Source organism: Ctenopharyngodon idella, chromosome 20, assembly GCF_019924925.1.
Source record: "Ctenopharyngodon idella isolate HZGC_01 chromosome 20, HZGC01, whole genome shotgun sequence".
Classification (NCBI taxonomy): domain Eukaryota; kingdom Metazoa; phylum Chordata; class Actinopteri; order Cypriniformes; family Xenocyprididae; genus Ctenopharyngodon; species Ctenopharyngodon idella.
Genome location: NC_067239.1, coordinates 31,857,657 through 31,874,739, shown reverse-complemented (window position 1 = coordinate 31,874,739; position 17,083 = coordinate 31,857,657). Strand labels below are relative to the sequence as shown.

General features: G+C 36.6%; 1 protein-coding gene across 1 annotated transcript in view; it reads left to right on the top strand.

Moving 5' to 3' along the window:
• The window catches only part of wasf1 (WASP family member 1), a 59,084-nt gene that overhangs the window by 34,400 nt on the left and 7,601 nt on the right, over positions 1-17,083 (top strand). Inside the window, exons 4-6 of the mRNA XM_051874276.1 lie at positions 3,874-4,027; positions 7,053-7,170; positions 16,515-16,571. Coding sequence (XP_051730236.1) covers positions 3,874-4,027; positions 7,053-7,170; positions 16,515-16,571 — 329 coding nt within the window. The remainder of the gene's footprint in view (positions 1-3,873; positions 4,028-7,052; positions 7,171-16,514; positions 16,572-17,083) is intronic.

Genomic DNA, 17,083 nt, shown 5'->3' with positions numbered 1-17,083 from the left:
CCGACCCAGGAGCTGGGTAACACAAAAACTACCCAAACGCTGGGTTGTTACGTCTGACCCAGGATCTGGGTAACACAAAAACTACCCAAACGCTGGGTTGTTACGTCCGACCCAGGATCTGGGTAACACAAAAACTACCCAAACGCTGGGTTGTTACGTCTGACCCAGGATCTGGGTAACACAAAAACTACCCAAACGCTGGGTTGTTACGTCCGACCCAGGATCTGGGTAACACAAAAACTACCCAAACGCTGGGTTGTTACGCCCGACCCAGGAGCTGGGTAACACAAAAACTACCCAACACTGGGTTGTTACGTCCGACCCAGGATCTGGGTAACACAAAAACTACCCAAACGCTGGGTTGTTACGTCTGACCCAGGAGCTGGGTAACACAAAAACTACCTAAACTGAACAAATGCGAAATGTTGAAATGTTTTAAACTTCATTTTATTTATTTATATATATTTTACTTTCACTGTATTTACTTTAAAATTAGGCAAATAAAAAAAATTTTAATTAAAAATTATAATAACCTGATGTGAATTAATAAATCCAGATCGACACGATCTATACAGGACGATTGATACACTGGATTAGAGTTGCCAATAAACACACACAAACACATGAGATATTTCCAGGTAAAACTCGTGCATGACTGTGTGTTCATTGAGAGTGTTTGATGATTCACGGCTCTTTCCTTTTGAAACATGTCAGAAAGGATCCGCTGCTTTAAACGCTCTTTATGAGTCTTTATGGCTTTATTCATTCACCCTTCTGCCTTTATGTTCCTCTGAAGACCTGCAGCACTTTCACTGCGGCCTGCAGATATCGACAGCTTTTGTGGCTTTGGCTTTTTTGCATGTAAAGATTTTCCCACAGAAGTTGTCGTCATCTACTCACCTTTGTGTGGTTTCAAACCCACAAGCTGCTTGTTTGTCTGTGGAACACAAAAGAAGAAATTCTGCCCTATAACGGCATACAAATCATGTCAGTCAAGCTCCAAAATAAACAAAAACACCATAAAAGCTTCACAAACGTCTCTTAAAAATCAATTCACTGACAATTTACTTAAACGACTTATACCTTTATATATGTTTTAATTATTTTGTATATTTATTTAATATTTAAGCCAGAAAATAATGAACAAACCTATATTTTGAGTATAGGTTTGCAAACATCATGTAAAACAAATAGAAAATAAAATATAATATTTCGTTTGACTTCTTGAGGTTGACTTTTTTTTAAAGGTTTAAGCACCCTTCTTAAAAATAAGTGCACTTAATTGTATTGACTGTGTGGTTGTAGTGTTCTTAAAATCTTCAAAGTATACTTTTTTAAAAACTGTATTCGCAGATAATATTTTAATAAAATAAAAAGCCACTTAAGTGTGCACTTTGTAGGCCTAGTCACAGTTTTCACAAATTCACGTTTTTGTAGTTTACAACGATAACGGTATCGTTTTCAAAAGCCCGTTTTCGAACGTTTGCATTTACAGGCCCCCAAAACACATTGTTGTGTAAATGAACGGCCAAAACACATAAAAAGTTTTCCGTTTTTAGTTAAAAAAAACTGTCATGTAAACGTCAAAAACATTACATTTAGTTCACACTTAAATATATTCTTTTAGCGTATATTATTTCAATAAGTACTCTTTTTGAAATTATGCTAAAGTGTGCTAATTTTTCACAAGGGCATCTTCTTATCTTTCAAAACGAACAAAAATTTAAAGCTTTATTTTCTTGAAAGTGGTGCATGTGTGTGTTCCAATCTACCATTGGTCAGTGGTGATGATGTAATAGGTGGGTGTGGCTCTGAGGCTCCGCCCTCTTTGACGTAGAAATCTTCTCCGGTTCATTTCCTCTGATCAGTCCGTCGAGGTCAGACGTCCACAAGAGTCAAAACATAAACCGTGGAGAGATGCATGGCCTTTAATTCCAAAAGAAAAAATGTTAATGTGTCTCAAAGCAACGTTCAGTGGATGCCTGAGTAAATGCCGGCGTTTGCCTCCCATAATGCAATGCATATACAGAACCGCCCCTCTGAAGCTCATTTACGTCCTCTGATGCTCCTCCAGACCTTCAGACGTCGCTCACAGACAGAATGCACTTTAAAAACAACTTTAAATAGTTCAATATTTTCTTAAGATGTAAGTCTGCGGGATGTTTTTAGTTGTTTTATCAAGTCTGAGCAATTTGTAGCACTAGTAATTTTGCTTCACTTAAAAAACACCACAGATAAGTTCTATTCGTAGTATCTTTTCATGTGTTACCCAGTACCACCTAAAAAAAGCATAATTGAGCGACCCTGAACATTGGTCACGAAACAGATCAATTGCATTTGCATGCAAAATGAGCTAATTATCATAAATTACTTTAGCAGTAAGAATCGTCCTTATTGTCTGACAATAATTGGGACAATTAGACGATTACAATGGCGATGATAGCAGCTCTCGGTTGGGCTGTGATTGCTTTGACATCAGACAGCGTGACTGCGTTCTGCCACTCAAATGATTTAATTTCATTTTAATTTCCCATCAACCTCAGTGTCACCAGCTGCCTGTCAGCCAGAGAGAAATAAAGACATTTGTACACAAGGAAAAAAGAGTGATGGAAATACACCTGGATATCAGGAAAGAGACAAAGAAAATGAGAATATGTGTAGAAAGACAGACACAAAAATCTGAAAGTTGCTGAAGCACCAAACACACTCTTCGCTTTACGAGAGAAAGACAAACATCCAAAGCTTCACCGTTTGAGAGTGAGATTGTTTTGTGACTTTTGTGATAAAACCTCACTTGAGGTTGTGCATTACAACAAGAGTTAAATCACTGTGACACACAGGTTTGAGTGACTTGCTGCTTTTTAAACAATAATAATCACAATTTACATATTTGTAAAAAGATGCTATAGATAAATTTCACTTTCTATGATCCCAAGTTGCACAATATTTTTTTACGTTATAGCGGCCCCTATCGCTGTAAATTAATGAGATTTGGCATGTTTACTCAGACTGTCCTGATGTCCATTTGCACCATTTTTTGTGAAGTTTGGACATTGCATTAACAATATACAGGTCAATTAGTCATTATGGGTCACATTTAAAACGTGTTGGCTCGAATCTGCCAAGCAATGAGATAAATCTCAAATTTAAAATTTTTAATAATATATAATGTAAAATTATTTGTATCAGAACCATCTCTTGATGCTACATGTTAGACTTAATGCAGATTGTTGGACCAATGGCTAAACAGATTTGAAAAATTCAAAGTGAAAGAAAATGGGAAAATGTAAAGATGTCCAGATTCAGAGTTTAGACTGAAGAATTTAGATTCTGTGATTCTTAAGACTGATTGACTGTTGTGGATAATCTTGTTGATTAGACCTGATCTAAATCTGCTTTATGTACACTTAAAATGCATTTATCGAATTCAAACCAGAGCCCAGGAAAATATACGAAATTCAGCCCAAATTCAAACATGATGGAGGATTCAGAAGTGTGGATTTAGACTGAGGTTCTGAGACTATTATTGTCTTCTGTAGAGCTGCTTCACAGTTTAAATTAAATTCATTTTACAACATTAACCTGTTTATTACTGTGAAGCTGCTTTGAAACAATCAGTATTGTATAAAGAGCTATAGAAATAAATGTGACTTGACTTGAGACCGATTGGCATCTATTATTTTTGATGTGATTCAATCTAAATCTGCTTTATTTACATTTTATAATGCATAAATCATACATGCAAACTCCACAAGATAAGACACAAATGCAGTCCAAAGATGGATCTGTAAATTCAGTTACACTCACCTCCAGACATGTAGATGTCAGTCACTGAATGATGTTTGATACGGTGTGTGTGTGTGTGTGTTTCAGTGTCTCTTCAGGACATCACGATGAGGAAGGCTTTCCGCAGCTCCACCATCCAGGACCAGCAGCTGTTTGAGCGTCAGTCTCTGCCCGTCCCGATGCAGGAGACGTACGAGCTGTGCGAACAACCTCCACCGCTGAACATCCTCACGCCCTACAGGTCAGAACGACATTTACACCTCATACACAACATACAATCACGTGCGTAAAGCCACCTGAGATGGGCCAATCATTAGATTAACATTCTACCATACACTGTAAAAAATTTTGTAAATATTATGAATTCATTGACAAATTGCGTTTGTTGTTTTCACTTTGGATGAAAACATCTGCTAAATGCATAAATGTAAATGTAAAATAAAACAAAGATAATTGAAGTAGGGTGAATTAAGGTTGATTGGGACACTTTTTCCAATTCATCTCAAGTCCTAATCACCCTGAATTCATCCTACGCTTTACAAGAAAATATTTTCTTACGTTATAGCGCCCCCTATCGCTGTAAATTAATGAGATTTGGCATGTTTACTCAGACTGTCCTGATGTCCATCTGTACCATTTTTTGTGAAGTTCGGACATTGCATTAACAATATACAGGTTTTTAAGTAATTATGGGTCACAGCCAAGCTATGCGATAAATCATCGATTTTAATGGTTAATAACAGTAAAAAAGACAAATTTTTATCAGGACTGTCTTCCGATGCTACATATTTAACTTCATGCACATCAGACCAACGGCCTTTGGATAAACAAGATTTACAAGAAAATACTATTTTAGTCTTGCTACTTCAAGATTTCACATTTAATTCAATGTGTTGTTTGCTGATTCTTTAATTATTGGTGAAATTTACTAGTAAATAAATATTTTTCAAAGTAAATCGAACACCAAACTTCTTCCAGTCTATAGAATACCTCAGTATTTGTAAAACTGCATTGAGACAGCAATGAAATTAAATGGACATCAAATACCTCACAGATGTATCTCAAACTTGTCTGCAGTCAAAAGTCAGAGATCTCAATACAAACTCAAACATTTTCCATCAAATGATGTGAGCCGCTTCACATTCATTTTATAGCTCTATACTCCTACTGGATGACGACTGGTGACTCATTTGTGTCCGTTTTTGTTTCTCCTGAGGACTTTTAGTTACATATTTACATGAACTGTAACTAAAACTCCATTCTTGAGTCTCTTGAGCAATGAAAGAGTGACAACGTCTCCGTCTTTGCTCTCGTTCATGCAGTTTCTGCTGCTGTTTGCATATGTGCGTCACACAGTGTTTCTGGGATTAATGCTCATTACTAGAGGCTGGAACATTTATTTTGAGAGCTGCGTAATATGCATGAGCTTTCGCTCTCAGCCTCTCTCTCTTCACACGTTTGCTCATTACTTCATAAAGACAGCAGCACCGGAGGTTATTTCATTAGACATCAGCACACATGATTCCTCTCCTGTAAAACCATTGTCTTCTACTCTTACACTCCTGCTAAAAATGTTAGACATCCCATTTTGTCCAGTATCGCTCATTTTCCTCAACAGTAGTTTTGTGCTTGTCTTCAATCCTCAGGTTATATTTAACAGAAGCACCATTGCAAAGCCGTTTTTAAATATCAGTCACACATTTGCAAGAAGAAAATATACACAATAGTTACATGTACACTACCATTCAAAAGTTGGTTAATGTTTTAGAAAGAAGTCTCTTCTGCTCACCAAGGCTGTATTTATTTGATCAAAAATACAGTAAAATTGTGAAATATTTTTACAATTTAAAGTATCTGTTTTCTATGTGAATATATAGTAAAGTGTAATTTATTCCTCTGAATTTTCAGCATCATTACTCCAGTCTTCAGTGTCACATGATCCTTCAGAAATCATTCTAATATGATGATTTGCTGCTCAAGAAACATTTATTATTATTATCAGTGTTTTAATGACTTGTTTATGAAATATTACTTTCCTAAGTTTGCATTTCAGATTGTAAAACAGCCACAGCAGCTTGAATTCAAACATGTTTTTCTTCATGTGGGAGATGAAACTCTCTGAATGTGTTATTTACAGCAGTGATTGGCCTGTCATGAGAGTCTGGAGGTGTTAATTGCTTCATTTGTGCTGTATTGTTTTTCTTCTTCTTCTTCTTGTCTTAGCTCATTTGCCATTTTAACCAGCAAACTCAAATTAATCGAGCGAAAACGAGAAAGAAAGTGTGATGAAGGAGAAAAACGTACAAAGTCAGAAAGCGAATGTGAGAAACAGAGGAGGTGTAATATCAGTCGTTCACACGCTTGGTGATTTCTAGCTCTTTTCACAGCTCTCTGTGTTCAGCCTCAAAAACCTGATGTCAAATCACAGTCTGGGATTATAGAGGTGTTGGAATACTGCTAACTGGGGCTGTTTGTTTTTATATATTAATGAATATTTCAAAATATTATTAATTAATCAAATTAATCTAAATATTTTTCTGTCTTTTGGCAGCGTTCTGTATATATCTCAATATTTATGTATTTGCTCTGAATTGGCTTAAAAGACACAATTAGGAAACAATTTCAACATTGACACCAAAAATGTGTCAAGCAAGAAATAAAATAAAGGGGGGAAAGTACAACTATGTTGCATGTTTAAATCACAAAAATGATTATATTAATCTGTCAAATGATTGTATAATTATTATGTATATATAAATACACACATAGATGTATATATTTAAGAAATATTTGCAAGTATATACTGTATATACATCTATATAATTTATACTATATATAAATATAAATATTTTATATATAAATATAATTTTTTCTTAAATATATACATGCATGTGTGTGTGTGTATTTATATATACATAATAATTATACACAGCACACACATATATTATGTAAAAACAAACTTATTTTGGATGTGATTAACTGCAATTAATTGTTTGACAGCACTAATTATATTATATAAATAATATTATAGATCATTATTTCTATGTTGCATGTTTAAATCAGCGAGTGGTGTCCAGTTATATATATATTATAATGCATTGCATTGTGGGATACAGCACTCCATTAGTATTCTCGTTACTGCACATTTCTGAAAAATAGTCTCTGTGGTAGTCTCACACTCTGTACTGTATACATACCGCATACTAATTTTTTGCTTAATAATAGTAGGTAGTGTGCCAACATACTTGATCTGCATCTGCCTCTAGGGATGATGGGAAGGAAGGTCTGAAGTTCTACACCAACCCGTCGTACTTCTTCGACCTGTGGAGAGAGAAAATGCTGCAGGACACAGAAGACAAGAGGAAAGAGAGGCGGAAACAGAAGGTAAAAGGGGCAGGCCAGCGTGAGAGGGGCGTGGTCTATATGCAAATGAAACAACCAGAATGGGTGTGGCATTTGAGGCCAATGTTTTTGATGCATTTTTGGTCAATGTCTCATTGGTCAATGTTTTGATGTCTTTTTGTTCAGAACTATGACAATTACATGTGTTTTTACTGACTTAACAGGACATTTAAGACGAGAGAGCACTAGTTAAGCTGGTTTAGAACCACCTTGCTTTTGTGTCCGTGTGAGTTTGTGTAAAGCATGTGTGTGAATGAGCTGTTTTTCTTTACATGAGGTGTTTTCTGACTGCGTTTAGATTACAGACCAACACACACACACACACAGCAGGCCAATCACAGGCTAATTAGAAGCAGATTGTGTTTTTACGCATGACAGCAGATTCTCTCGTCTCTCCTCTGATGTTACTGTGGTAAAAGTGTATATATGATAGTGATACTTACAGGTTAAAATATGTACTTGTCTTTAAACAAAACATTTTAACAAACATAAAATCAAAATTTCTTTTGCATGGCTACTTTAAACATTTGAAATATGCAGATCATACATAATCATTTAAATATGCACAGATTTGCATATAACAAGTTTTTTAAAAGCCTTTTGTGATCTGAGGAAAGAAGAACCGATGGCGCAGTGATTGTGTCTGCACACACACACACACACACAGAATGAGATTAGCTGATGTCTAGAGCGCTGAGGTTTCTTCCCGTCATTCATTCATATTAAGTGTGTAGATGGAGTGGAAGTGGGATTGGCTGCATTAGATTAGACGGACTAGATTACATTAGTCGAGTGGATGAGTGATGTCTGGAAAATTGCTGAAAGTGCAAGTCAGATGAGCTCGAGTCGCTCACACACTCCAGACACGTGCTAGAGAGCAACTAACCATATATATTTTACAATATACTATATTTTACAATAGTGGGATTGTAGCTCAGCTGGTTAATATATATAATGATATACCGATCAGGCATAACATTATGACCACTGACAGGTGAAGCAAATAACACTGATTATCTCTTCATCTCGGCACCTGTTAGTGGGTGGATATATTAGGCAGCAAGTGAACATTTTGTCCTCAAAGTTGATGTGTTAGAAGCAGGAAAAATGGGCAAGCGTAAGGATTTGAGTGAGTTTGACAAGGGCCAAATTGTGATGGCTAGACGACTGGGTCAGAGCATCTCCAAAACTGCAGCTCTTGTGGGGTGTTCCCGGTCTGCAGTGGTCAGTATCTATCAAAAGTGCTCCGAGGAAGGAACAGTGTTGAACCGGCGACAGGGTCATGGGCGGACAAGACTCACTGATGGCTGGCCCATGTGGTCCGATCCAACAGACGAGCTATTGTAGCTCAAATTGCTCAAGAAGTTAATGCTGGTTCTGATAGAAAGGTGTCAGAATACACACAGTTTGTTGCATATGGGGCTGCATAGCTGCAGACCAGTCAGGGTGCCCATGCTGACCCCTGTCCACCGCCGAAAGAGCCAACAGTGGACATGTGAGCATCAGAACTGGACCATGGATATACACTATCTTGCCAAAAGTTTTGGGACGCCTGCCTTTACGTGCACATGAACTTTAATGACATCCCATTCTTAATCTGTAGGGTTTAATATGGAGTTGTTCCACCCTTTGCAGCCATAACAGCTTCAACTCTTCTGGGAAGGCTTTCCACAAGGTTTAGGAGTGTGTTTATGGGAATTTCTGACCATTCTTCTAGAAGCACATTTGTTAGGTCAGGCAGTGATGTTGGCGAGAAGGCCTGGCTCACAGTCTCCACTCTAATAAAGGTGTTCTATCGGGTTGAGGTCAGGACTCTGTGCAGGCCAGTCAAGTTCCTCCACACCAAACTCGCTCATCCATGTCTTTATGGACCTTGCTTTGTGCACTGGTGCGCAGTCATGTTGGAACAGGAAGGGGCCATCCCCAAACTGTTCCCACAAAGTTGGGAGCATGAAATTGTCCAAAATGTCTTGGTATGCTGAAGCATTAAGAGTTCCTTTCACTGGAACTAAGGGTCCAAGCCCAACCCCTGAAAAACAACCCCACACCATAATCCCCCTTCCACCAAACTTTACACTCGGCACAATGCAGTCAGGCAAGTGCCGTTCTCCTGGCAACCGCCAAACCCAGAATCGTCCATGGGATTGCCAGACAGAGAAGCATGATTGGTCACTCCAGAGAACACGTCTCCACTGCTCTAGAGTCCAGTGGCAGCGTGCTTTACACCTCTGCATCCGACGCTTTGCATTGCACTTGGTGATGTAAGGCTTGGATGCAGCTGCTCGGCCATGGAAACACATTTCATGAAGCTCTCTACACACTGTTCTTGAGCTCATCTGAAGGCCACGTGAAGTTGAACTTCTGTGCACTGTAAGCCTCATCATGCGCTGACCCGCTCTGTGATTTTACGTGGCCTACCACTTTGTGGCTGAGTTGCTGTTGTTCCCAATTGCTTCCACTTTGTTATGACACCACTAACAGTTGACCGTGGAATATTTAGTAGTGAGGAAATTTCGCGAATGGACTTATTGCACAGGTGGCAACCTATCACGGTACCACACTTGAATTCACTGAGCTCCTGAGAGCGACACATTCTTTCACAAATGTTTGTAGAAGCAGTCTGCATGCCTAGTGCTTGATTTTATACACCTGTGGCCATGGAAGTGATTGAAACACCTGAATTCAGTGATTTGGAGGGGTGTCCCAATACTTTTGGCAATATAGTGTATATATATATATATATATATATATATATATATACAGAAATTGAATAATGAGTGATGTCTGTCATTCCGTTATATTAATGCGCAAACCGTGTATATGCGCTCAGTACATTCACGTTGTTTCCACACACATTCAGGGTAATGTTTGGATTTGTTGCTGTGTTTAGTAATTCTGAATAGATCCGTGTACTGTAGTACATGCAGTCAGGTCAAGGCGGTTGGTTTAAGTGGTCCTGTTCGGTATCTCAACTTGACTTGTCTAAACTGTGCACAAGCTCTTTGCTGTTGCTCTGAACACATACTGTACACTGTGAATTATGTGGGTTTGAGGCTCTTACAGCAGAAGAGCTCTGAGCGGCAGGAGTCTGTCACCCGCTGGGATCGTGTTGAGCGGCTTTGAAAGCAACGAGACACACGTTATTAAACACAACACTCACTTTCTCATTCAGATGCATCGGATGGGGAGAAATTTGAGGCTGAGAAAAAGACCCTAGTAATCTCACGTGTGTCTCCTCTAGAGCTTCAGAAGCGTCAGAGATCTCAATATGAACTCAAACATCTCTCATTAAATTCTTCCAAGCTATTAATTTTAAAGCTATATATTCTCACTGCATGACAGTAAGACGCATCTGAGACAAAGTTGATACATAAGTTTAGAATCATTAGGATTTTTTAAAATGTTTTTGTTGTTTTCTGCTCACCAAGGCTGCATTTATTTAATCAAAAATACAGTAAAATTGTAAAATATTTTTCCAATGTAAAACAGCTGTTTTCTATGTGAATATATAGTAAAGCGTAATTTATTCCTGTGATCAAAGCTGAATTTTCAGCATCATTACTCCAGTCTTCAGTGTCACATGATCCTTCAGAAATCATTCTGATTCTGATTCTAATAAATAAGAAATGAAATGTGCCATGAAATGTCTAACTGAAATCAGACACACCCAGTTAACGTCAGCTGGTTAGTGGCATCCAGTGCCAGTAATGATGCCCCCCCCCACTCCGTTACCATGGCGATGCCATCTTTAACACTCTCAGAATTCAGTGTGAGGACAATAATAGATGTGTTGATATGCATACCGCTGCCTGTCAGGAGAGATTCGCAGAGGAAACGTTTAACTACACAGACATTAACCATCAGGTGTCAGACTGCACAATCAATCGAAATCATGAGTGCGATTATCAAATCTTTATTCATGAAATAAACGTATGTGCTACGCTAGTGAAGCGCGGCTCTGTGTTTATTTACATGTGAGCAGAGCGACTCTATTCACAGTAATGCTGCTCCACACCGACTCAGGTTTAGTTGCTAATAATGTGCATTCGAAAACACAAAACACTCCAACCAACCATCTTCACAAAATTTTAATGAAAAGCGCTTATAAATTGGCTGTTAGAGAAAAAACTTTAAAGGTGGGGTATCACACACAGTTTCTGCCAATCTCATGCTAATCTTGAGTACATATAGAGTAATATTGCATCCTTCATATCTCCGAAAAGTCTTTAGTTTTATCATATTTACAAAAGATAGATACGCTAAACCGAGTCTTTCCAAAAAAAGCCGAGCTCCTGGAGGCGTGTCTGCCGTCAGTGCCGTGGGCGGAGCTAAAGAGTAACGAGCGCGCGCAGCTTTCTGTCAGCTAGCTGTGAAATCATTATAAATAAATAAAAAGGGAACAAAAACATTTGTGTTGTTTACATTTTATGCACTTGTGCGCCGATTGCCAACAAAACACAGACATCTGATGCAGCTTTACCACCCATGATCTGCAAATCCAGCGCTGAACTGGGACTTGTTTACAAAGCATTCATCACCGAAATCCCGGGAACAAACAAACATACGTGCACAACTCCATTGCTGCCCCGGAAAAACAAACTTCATCCTCTGTTCCCTTAACGCTGGGTTCTTTGGGAAGCTGAAAAAGGTAATCTTTCCCTCAAAACCAAAAACACACTCCTTCGGTGCCAGGAGCTGAGTCTCATTTCGGAGGCTGCGTCCTCCGGAGGTCGCATTTGAAGGCTGCATACGTCATCAAGAATGTCATATTTAAGAAAAGTAACCGTAATAAAATTGACATATTCATTGTGAGGTGTAAAATACTGTAATTTCTTTCTTACTTTGCAATCTAACAGTTATTTTTCTTAAATGAGACTGCCTCGATGATGTATGCAGCCTTCGAAGGGTGCAGCCCCTGAACTGGGACATTGTTGAAAAATCTCTTGCCTTTCGTATGTTGATGAAGCATGATTGATGGGCGGCTCTTGCTCTTGCTCTGGGTGATGTGTTTGCGCGCGCTTATCAGGGAGAAGTGCCTATACCAGGAATTCTGCCCTTTCATGATGTCATACAGGCCATACTTGAAAAAAATTCGGCGAAACATGTCCACAACCGGAAGTTGTATATGTGGCACAGAAATACTCCGTCATACATCCAACTCGTGTTTTGAAACTTTGGCCATGTTTAGCATGAGAACACAACAGTGTAAAGAAGTCAGAATGCATGAAATAGCATTACACCCCCCCCCCCTTTCAGGATCCCTGCGGCAAAATAAAAGCTTGATGTTTGAATGTTTGAAAATGAAGAAATTAAAACAGCCACAAATATTACTGTATTTTACAGTTTTAAAGTAAAAATTATTATATTATATTATATTATATTATATTAGCAATATCACACTTGTAACCGTACGATATGGCTGTATATCAGCACGGCTGTGATTCGGCTGTAGGTAATCACAGCATGCTGATATACAACCATATTGCACGGCTACTCGTGTGATATTGCGTTTATACAACACAAGTGTGTAAATAAATAAGAAACAACAACGGAGTGTCTTTAAAAACCCTCTTTTGTGAGTAACTACTTCCTTCTGCCACGGATTCAAATCTCAAGTTGACAGTTTAACAGTTGAACCCAAGCCTCCGTTACTAATTGTAAAACGTCACTTTAGAACTCGTAACGAAGGAACGTTGAGTCGCTTCATTGAAACTCACTGTAATATGTAGAGTATTATGAGAGAGAGATCACCTGAGCGAGTGTATGACCTGCATCTAGCTGATATTCTTCAGGTCAATCTTATATTCATAATCACTAAATCAGTTTGAATGTCGGCTGAGGAAAGCGATATCTTTGTCCTTTTAACATATAAGAGGATTTCCCATGACAGCGCTAGTCGATGCATCTGTCAGTTGCGTCTCGTAAGATGTTGTTTAAAGTAAAAACAACGTCCTTGTTTCCTTGTTTCAGTCCATTTCAATATAAAAGTCTTTAAGACTGACTCACTCATAAAGACAGTCTTTACCGCCATCTAATGGCATATTAATGTAACTTTCACTGAAGTTGAAATCACTAACGGACTCTTTCTCAAAACCAAAAAACACGGCATGTTATTTATATAAAATATTATTTACTGAACACTAATATTTAAATGAAATAGCCATTATAACAGTATAAGAAGTTAAACAGGAAATAAACACAAGCAACAGTTCAGTCAAACGTACAAAAGCAGCGCTCCAGTTAGTACAGGATTTAATTTCAATGTAAATATAAAGTAATTAAACCTTATATAGCTCTTGAGCCAAATCTATTAGACCAAGACCAAAGATTGTCCGTTTGATATACCCAAAACGAATTATACCTCATGTTTAAACACGAGCCAGCGGAAAATACCCAAAGGACTGGCCGTGATGAAGCTGTTCTCTGCGGGTACACGAGCGCTGAACGGCCGCTGGAACTCACATCTCCGAAAGCATCTAAACAAATTTTCAAATAGGCGCTATATGTTTACATATAAATCGCATATCTGAGGTCTAAACAACTACATTCTCGCCTAAAAAACTCTTAAAACTACATTCCATTACAAAATAACAGTAGTATCTATAAAAATATGGTGGGTTTGCTTAAAATATCACATGGCTGGAAAGACCTCTCAGCCAATCAGATTCGAGAATCAGAAAGAACTGTTGTATATACAGTATTATATTATATTATATTATATTACACTATATTATATTACACTATATTATATTATATTATGTGACAGGCTATATTATTATAGTTGAAATTTAAACATTTTTGGCCAAATTGTGCATCCCTACAAACAAGCACATCGGGAGATTTTTTTTTTTCTTTTTTTTTCTTGAAATTGCATAAAAAGATTTTTTTTTCTCCAAAAGTGTTTAAATTGGTAAAATTATTTTGATGAGTTAATAGAACAGATATGTTGCCATTATTTATTGATCAAATAACATTTTAGATCCTTGGATTTCTAAACCGTCAGAGTGAATAAAAGACAAACATTCACACACACACACACACAGAGTGCTGATGTCAGCACTTCAGTAAACGAATGACATGCGGCAGTGATGGCGGGAGGAGAGAGCAGGGAGGACAGACGCTCACAGACGGTTTGATATCAGGCTTCGTTCACTTTCTGATCTTGACTTATTTGTCATTTTGATTGATTTTGTGTGCTTGATCAAACTAAAATAAGATGCAATTATAATAATAAATGTAGTTATTGTAAGCTGTGTGTGTGTGTGTGTGTGTGTGTGTGTGTGTGTTGACTGTAACAGTAATTAAACTCACCGCAGGAATTTATTATTTAGTGATTCACTGATTTACACACACTCTATCTGGGCTTTACTGTCTACATTATATGAACGTTTCTTCCACATTTACGAAAACGTTATTTTAACGTTGCATTCACAACACTGTGAGAATCACCTTTTTTGTCCATATAATGAAAGTCAGTGGGGTCCAAAACAAACAACACAATGTTCCCGATCTCCACCATCACATAATGTAGATGTATGTTGAGAAATATTCTTCCACACAGGTTTAATTTCGCATGTTCTCTGCATGAGTTTCTGTTAAACTGTCCTTCAGATCTTTTGTGTTCACGTCGTTCTGTCATTTCAGAAATGTGTCAGTGACAGCAGGATGATTTCACGGCATGAGCAGCTGTTTAAAGCGTTATGGCGGACAGTTAGAGCCGCATGACTGACGCTACAGTCACATGTGCAGATCACACTCCTGTTTTACACACTGATCTGATCAGTTTGATTTCATGATGCACCAATCAATACTGATATCAGCTATTATTTTTGCTTTATATTTTTTTTAATAAAAATGTCTGAACCATATTTCATTCTCAAAAGAAAAAGGAGAAAAGAAGCAAAAAGATTTTGTATACTTTGTCTTTTTTTTTTTAAAAATGTTTAAATTTAGTGTGTGTCGGTATGTATATATATATATATATAGAAAAGAGAAAATGCTTTTTGTTATTTTTTCAACAATAATTTTTTTTTCAATTAATATTTTAATTTTACTAAAAATTATGTTTATTTACTATATATATAATATTATTTTGTATATATTTATTTACAACATTTATCAATAGAAAAGATGCCAAAAAAATCTAAAAGGGTATGCTGTTTGTTATTTTTACAACAATAATTTACAAAAAATAAATTTACAAAAATAAATGTATAAATTATTTGTTTTTCAATTTATACCTTTATTTTATATATTGAAAAATGATGTTTATTTACTATATATAATATTATTTTATATGTATTTATTTACAGTATTTATCAATAGAAAAGATGCCAAAACATTTTTTTTTAATTTTTTACAATTATTTATTTAAATTTGAAAAGACGCAAAGAGGAAAAAATGTAAGTATCTTTTGTTATTTTTACAACAATTATTTTTTATATTGCAAAATTATATTTACTATATATAATATTATTTTATATGTTTATTTACAATATTTATAAATAGAAAAGAGGCTAAAAAAATTCTAAAAGTGTAAGCTTTTTGTTAATTTTACCAAAAATATTTTTTATTTTTTTCATAATTTATACATTTATTTTATACGTTGCAAAAACTGATTATTTACTCTGTGTGTGTGTGTGTGTGTGTGTGTGTGTGTTTGCTTCTTTTCTGCTTCTAATATCAATCAATTCACGTCAATTTTTTTCAAAAATGTTGTTATCAGTGTTGGGTTCAATGCATTACTAAGTAATTAATTACTGTAATTTAATTACTTTTCCCTTGTCAAAGTAAAGAAAGGGATTTTCTGATGTAATTGCATTAAATACTGTATAGACTACAGAACAATTCTATATAAACCAATAGTGGATGTAATATCAAAATGTAACGTCTAATGTTAAAATATTAGTTTTTAATGTCACCTTCTCTTTTTAAATACTTTGGTCAGTTCAAGAATAATTTATGCTATTTTATATTATTTATTTGAGCAGTTTAAATGCTCAGTAAAATGAAGTTATCCTTTTGTTGAACTGATATTGGATTTAGAAAATAATTATTAAAAAGTAATGCAATACTTTTTAGAGAGAGTAATTAGTGCAGTAATCTAATCACACCGGTGAAGATGTAATTAGTAGCTGTTAGTGTCTTACCCAACACTGTCAGAGATATATTGTGCATCCGAATTTTTTTTTCTTTTGTCATTTCTTGATATTTCTCGACTGTCATTCATTCGGTTCTTTGTTAAACAAACCTTTATGTTTGACTCTATTGTGTTACTGTGTGTTAAATTGTGCCCTTGGTTCTTCTTTTGTCGTTTTGTTCTGTAGTTGCAGGATCCCCACATGTATGATCAGGTCTATAAATATTTAGACCTTCCAGTGCAGGTACGTGAACCAGCCGAGAACACGCTTCAATCCACCGTATGATCACTGTCAGCTGCTTCTGTCTGACCTGCACAGGGAACAAAACCTCACGCCGGCGCTGAGACGTCTGACAAAACCCTCCGAAGAGTTAATTCACTTACTATAGTATTATACTGTTATAGTTTTAGTGTAATTTTTAGCTTTACTATAATAACCCTGTAAATTACACAGAAATGTTTTGAGAAAACACAATATGAAGACGTGTACATGTGGTAGTTGTAATATAAGTGACCATTGAATTATTGAACTGAATGTATATTAATTAATTTAATGTGCATTAATTTTCAATAACTCAGCGACTAACAGACATTGACAGACATCTCAGTGACGCGCGTGTGCGATGGGTTCGGCTGTTCTTAAATAAAGTCTTGATTCGTGACATTTTCAGTCTAAAGTCTAATGCAGAAACTCAAGCCACCCAGATTTGTTTGTTTCCTGTCTGTCTGAGCTTTTCCACAGCGTGTGTGTGTGTG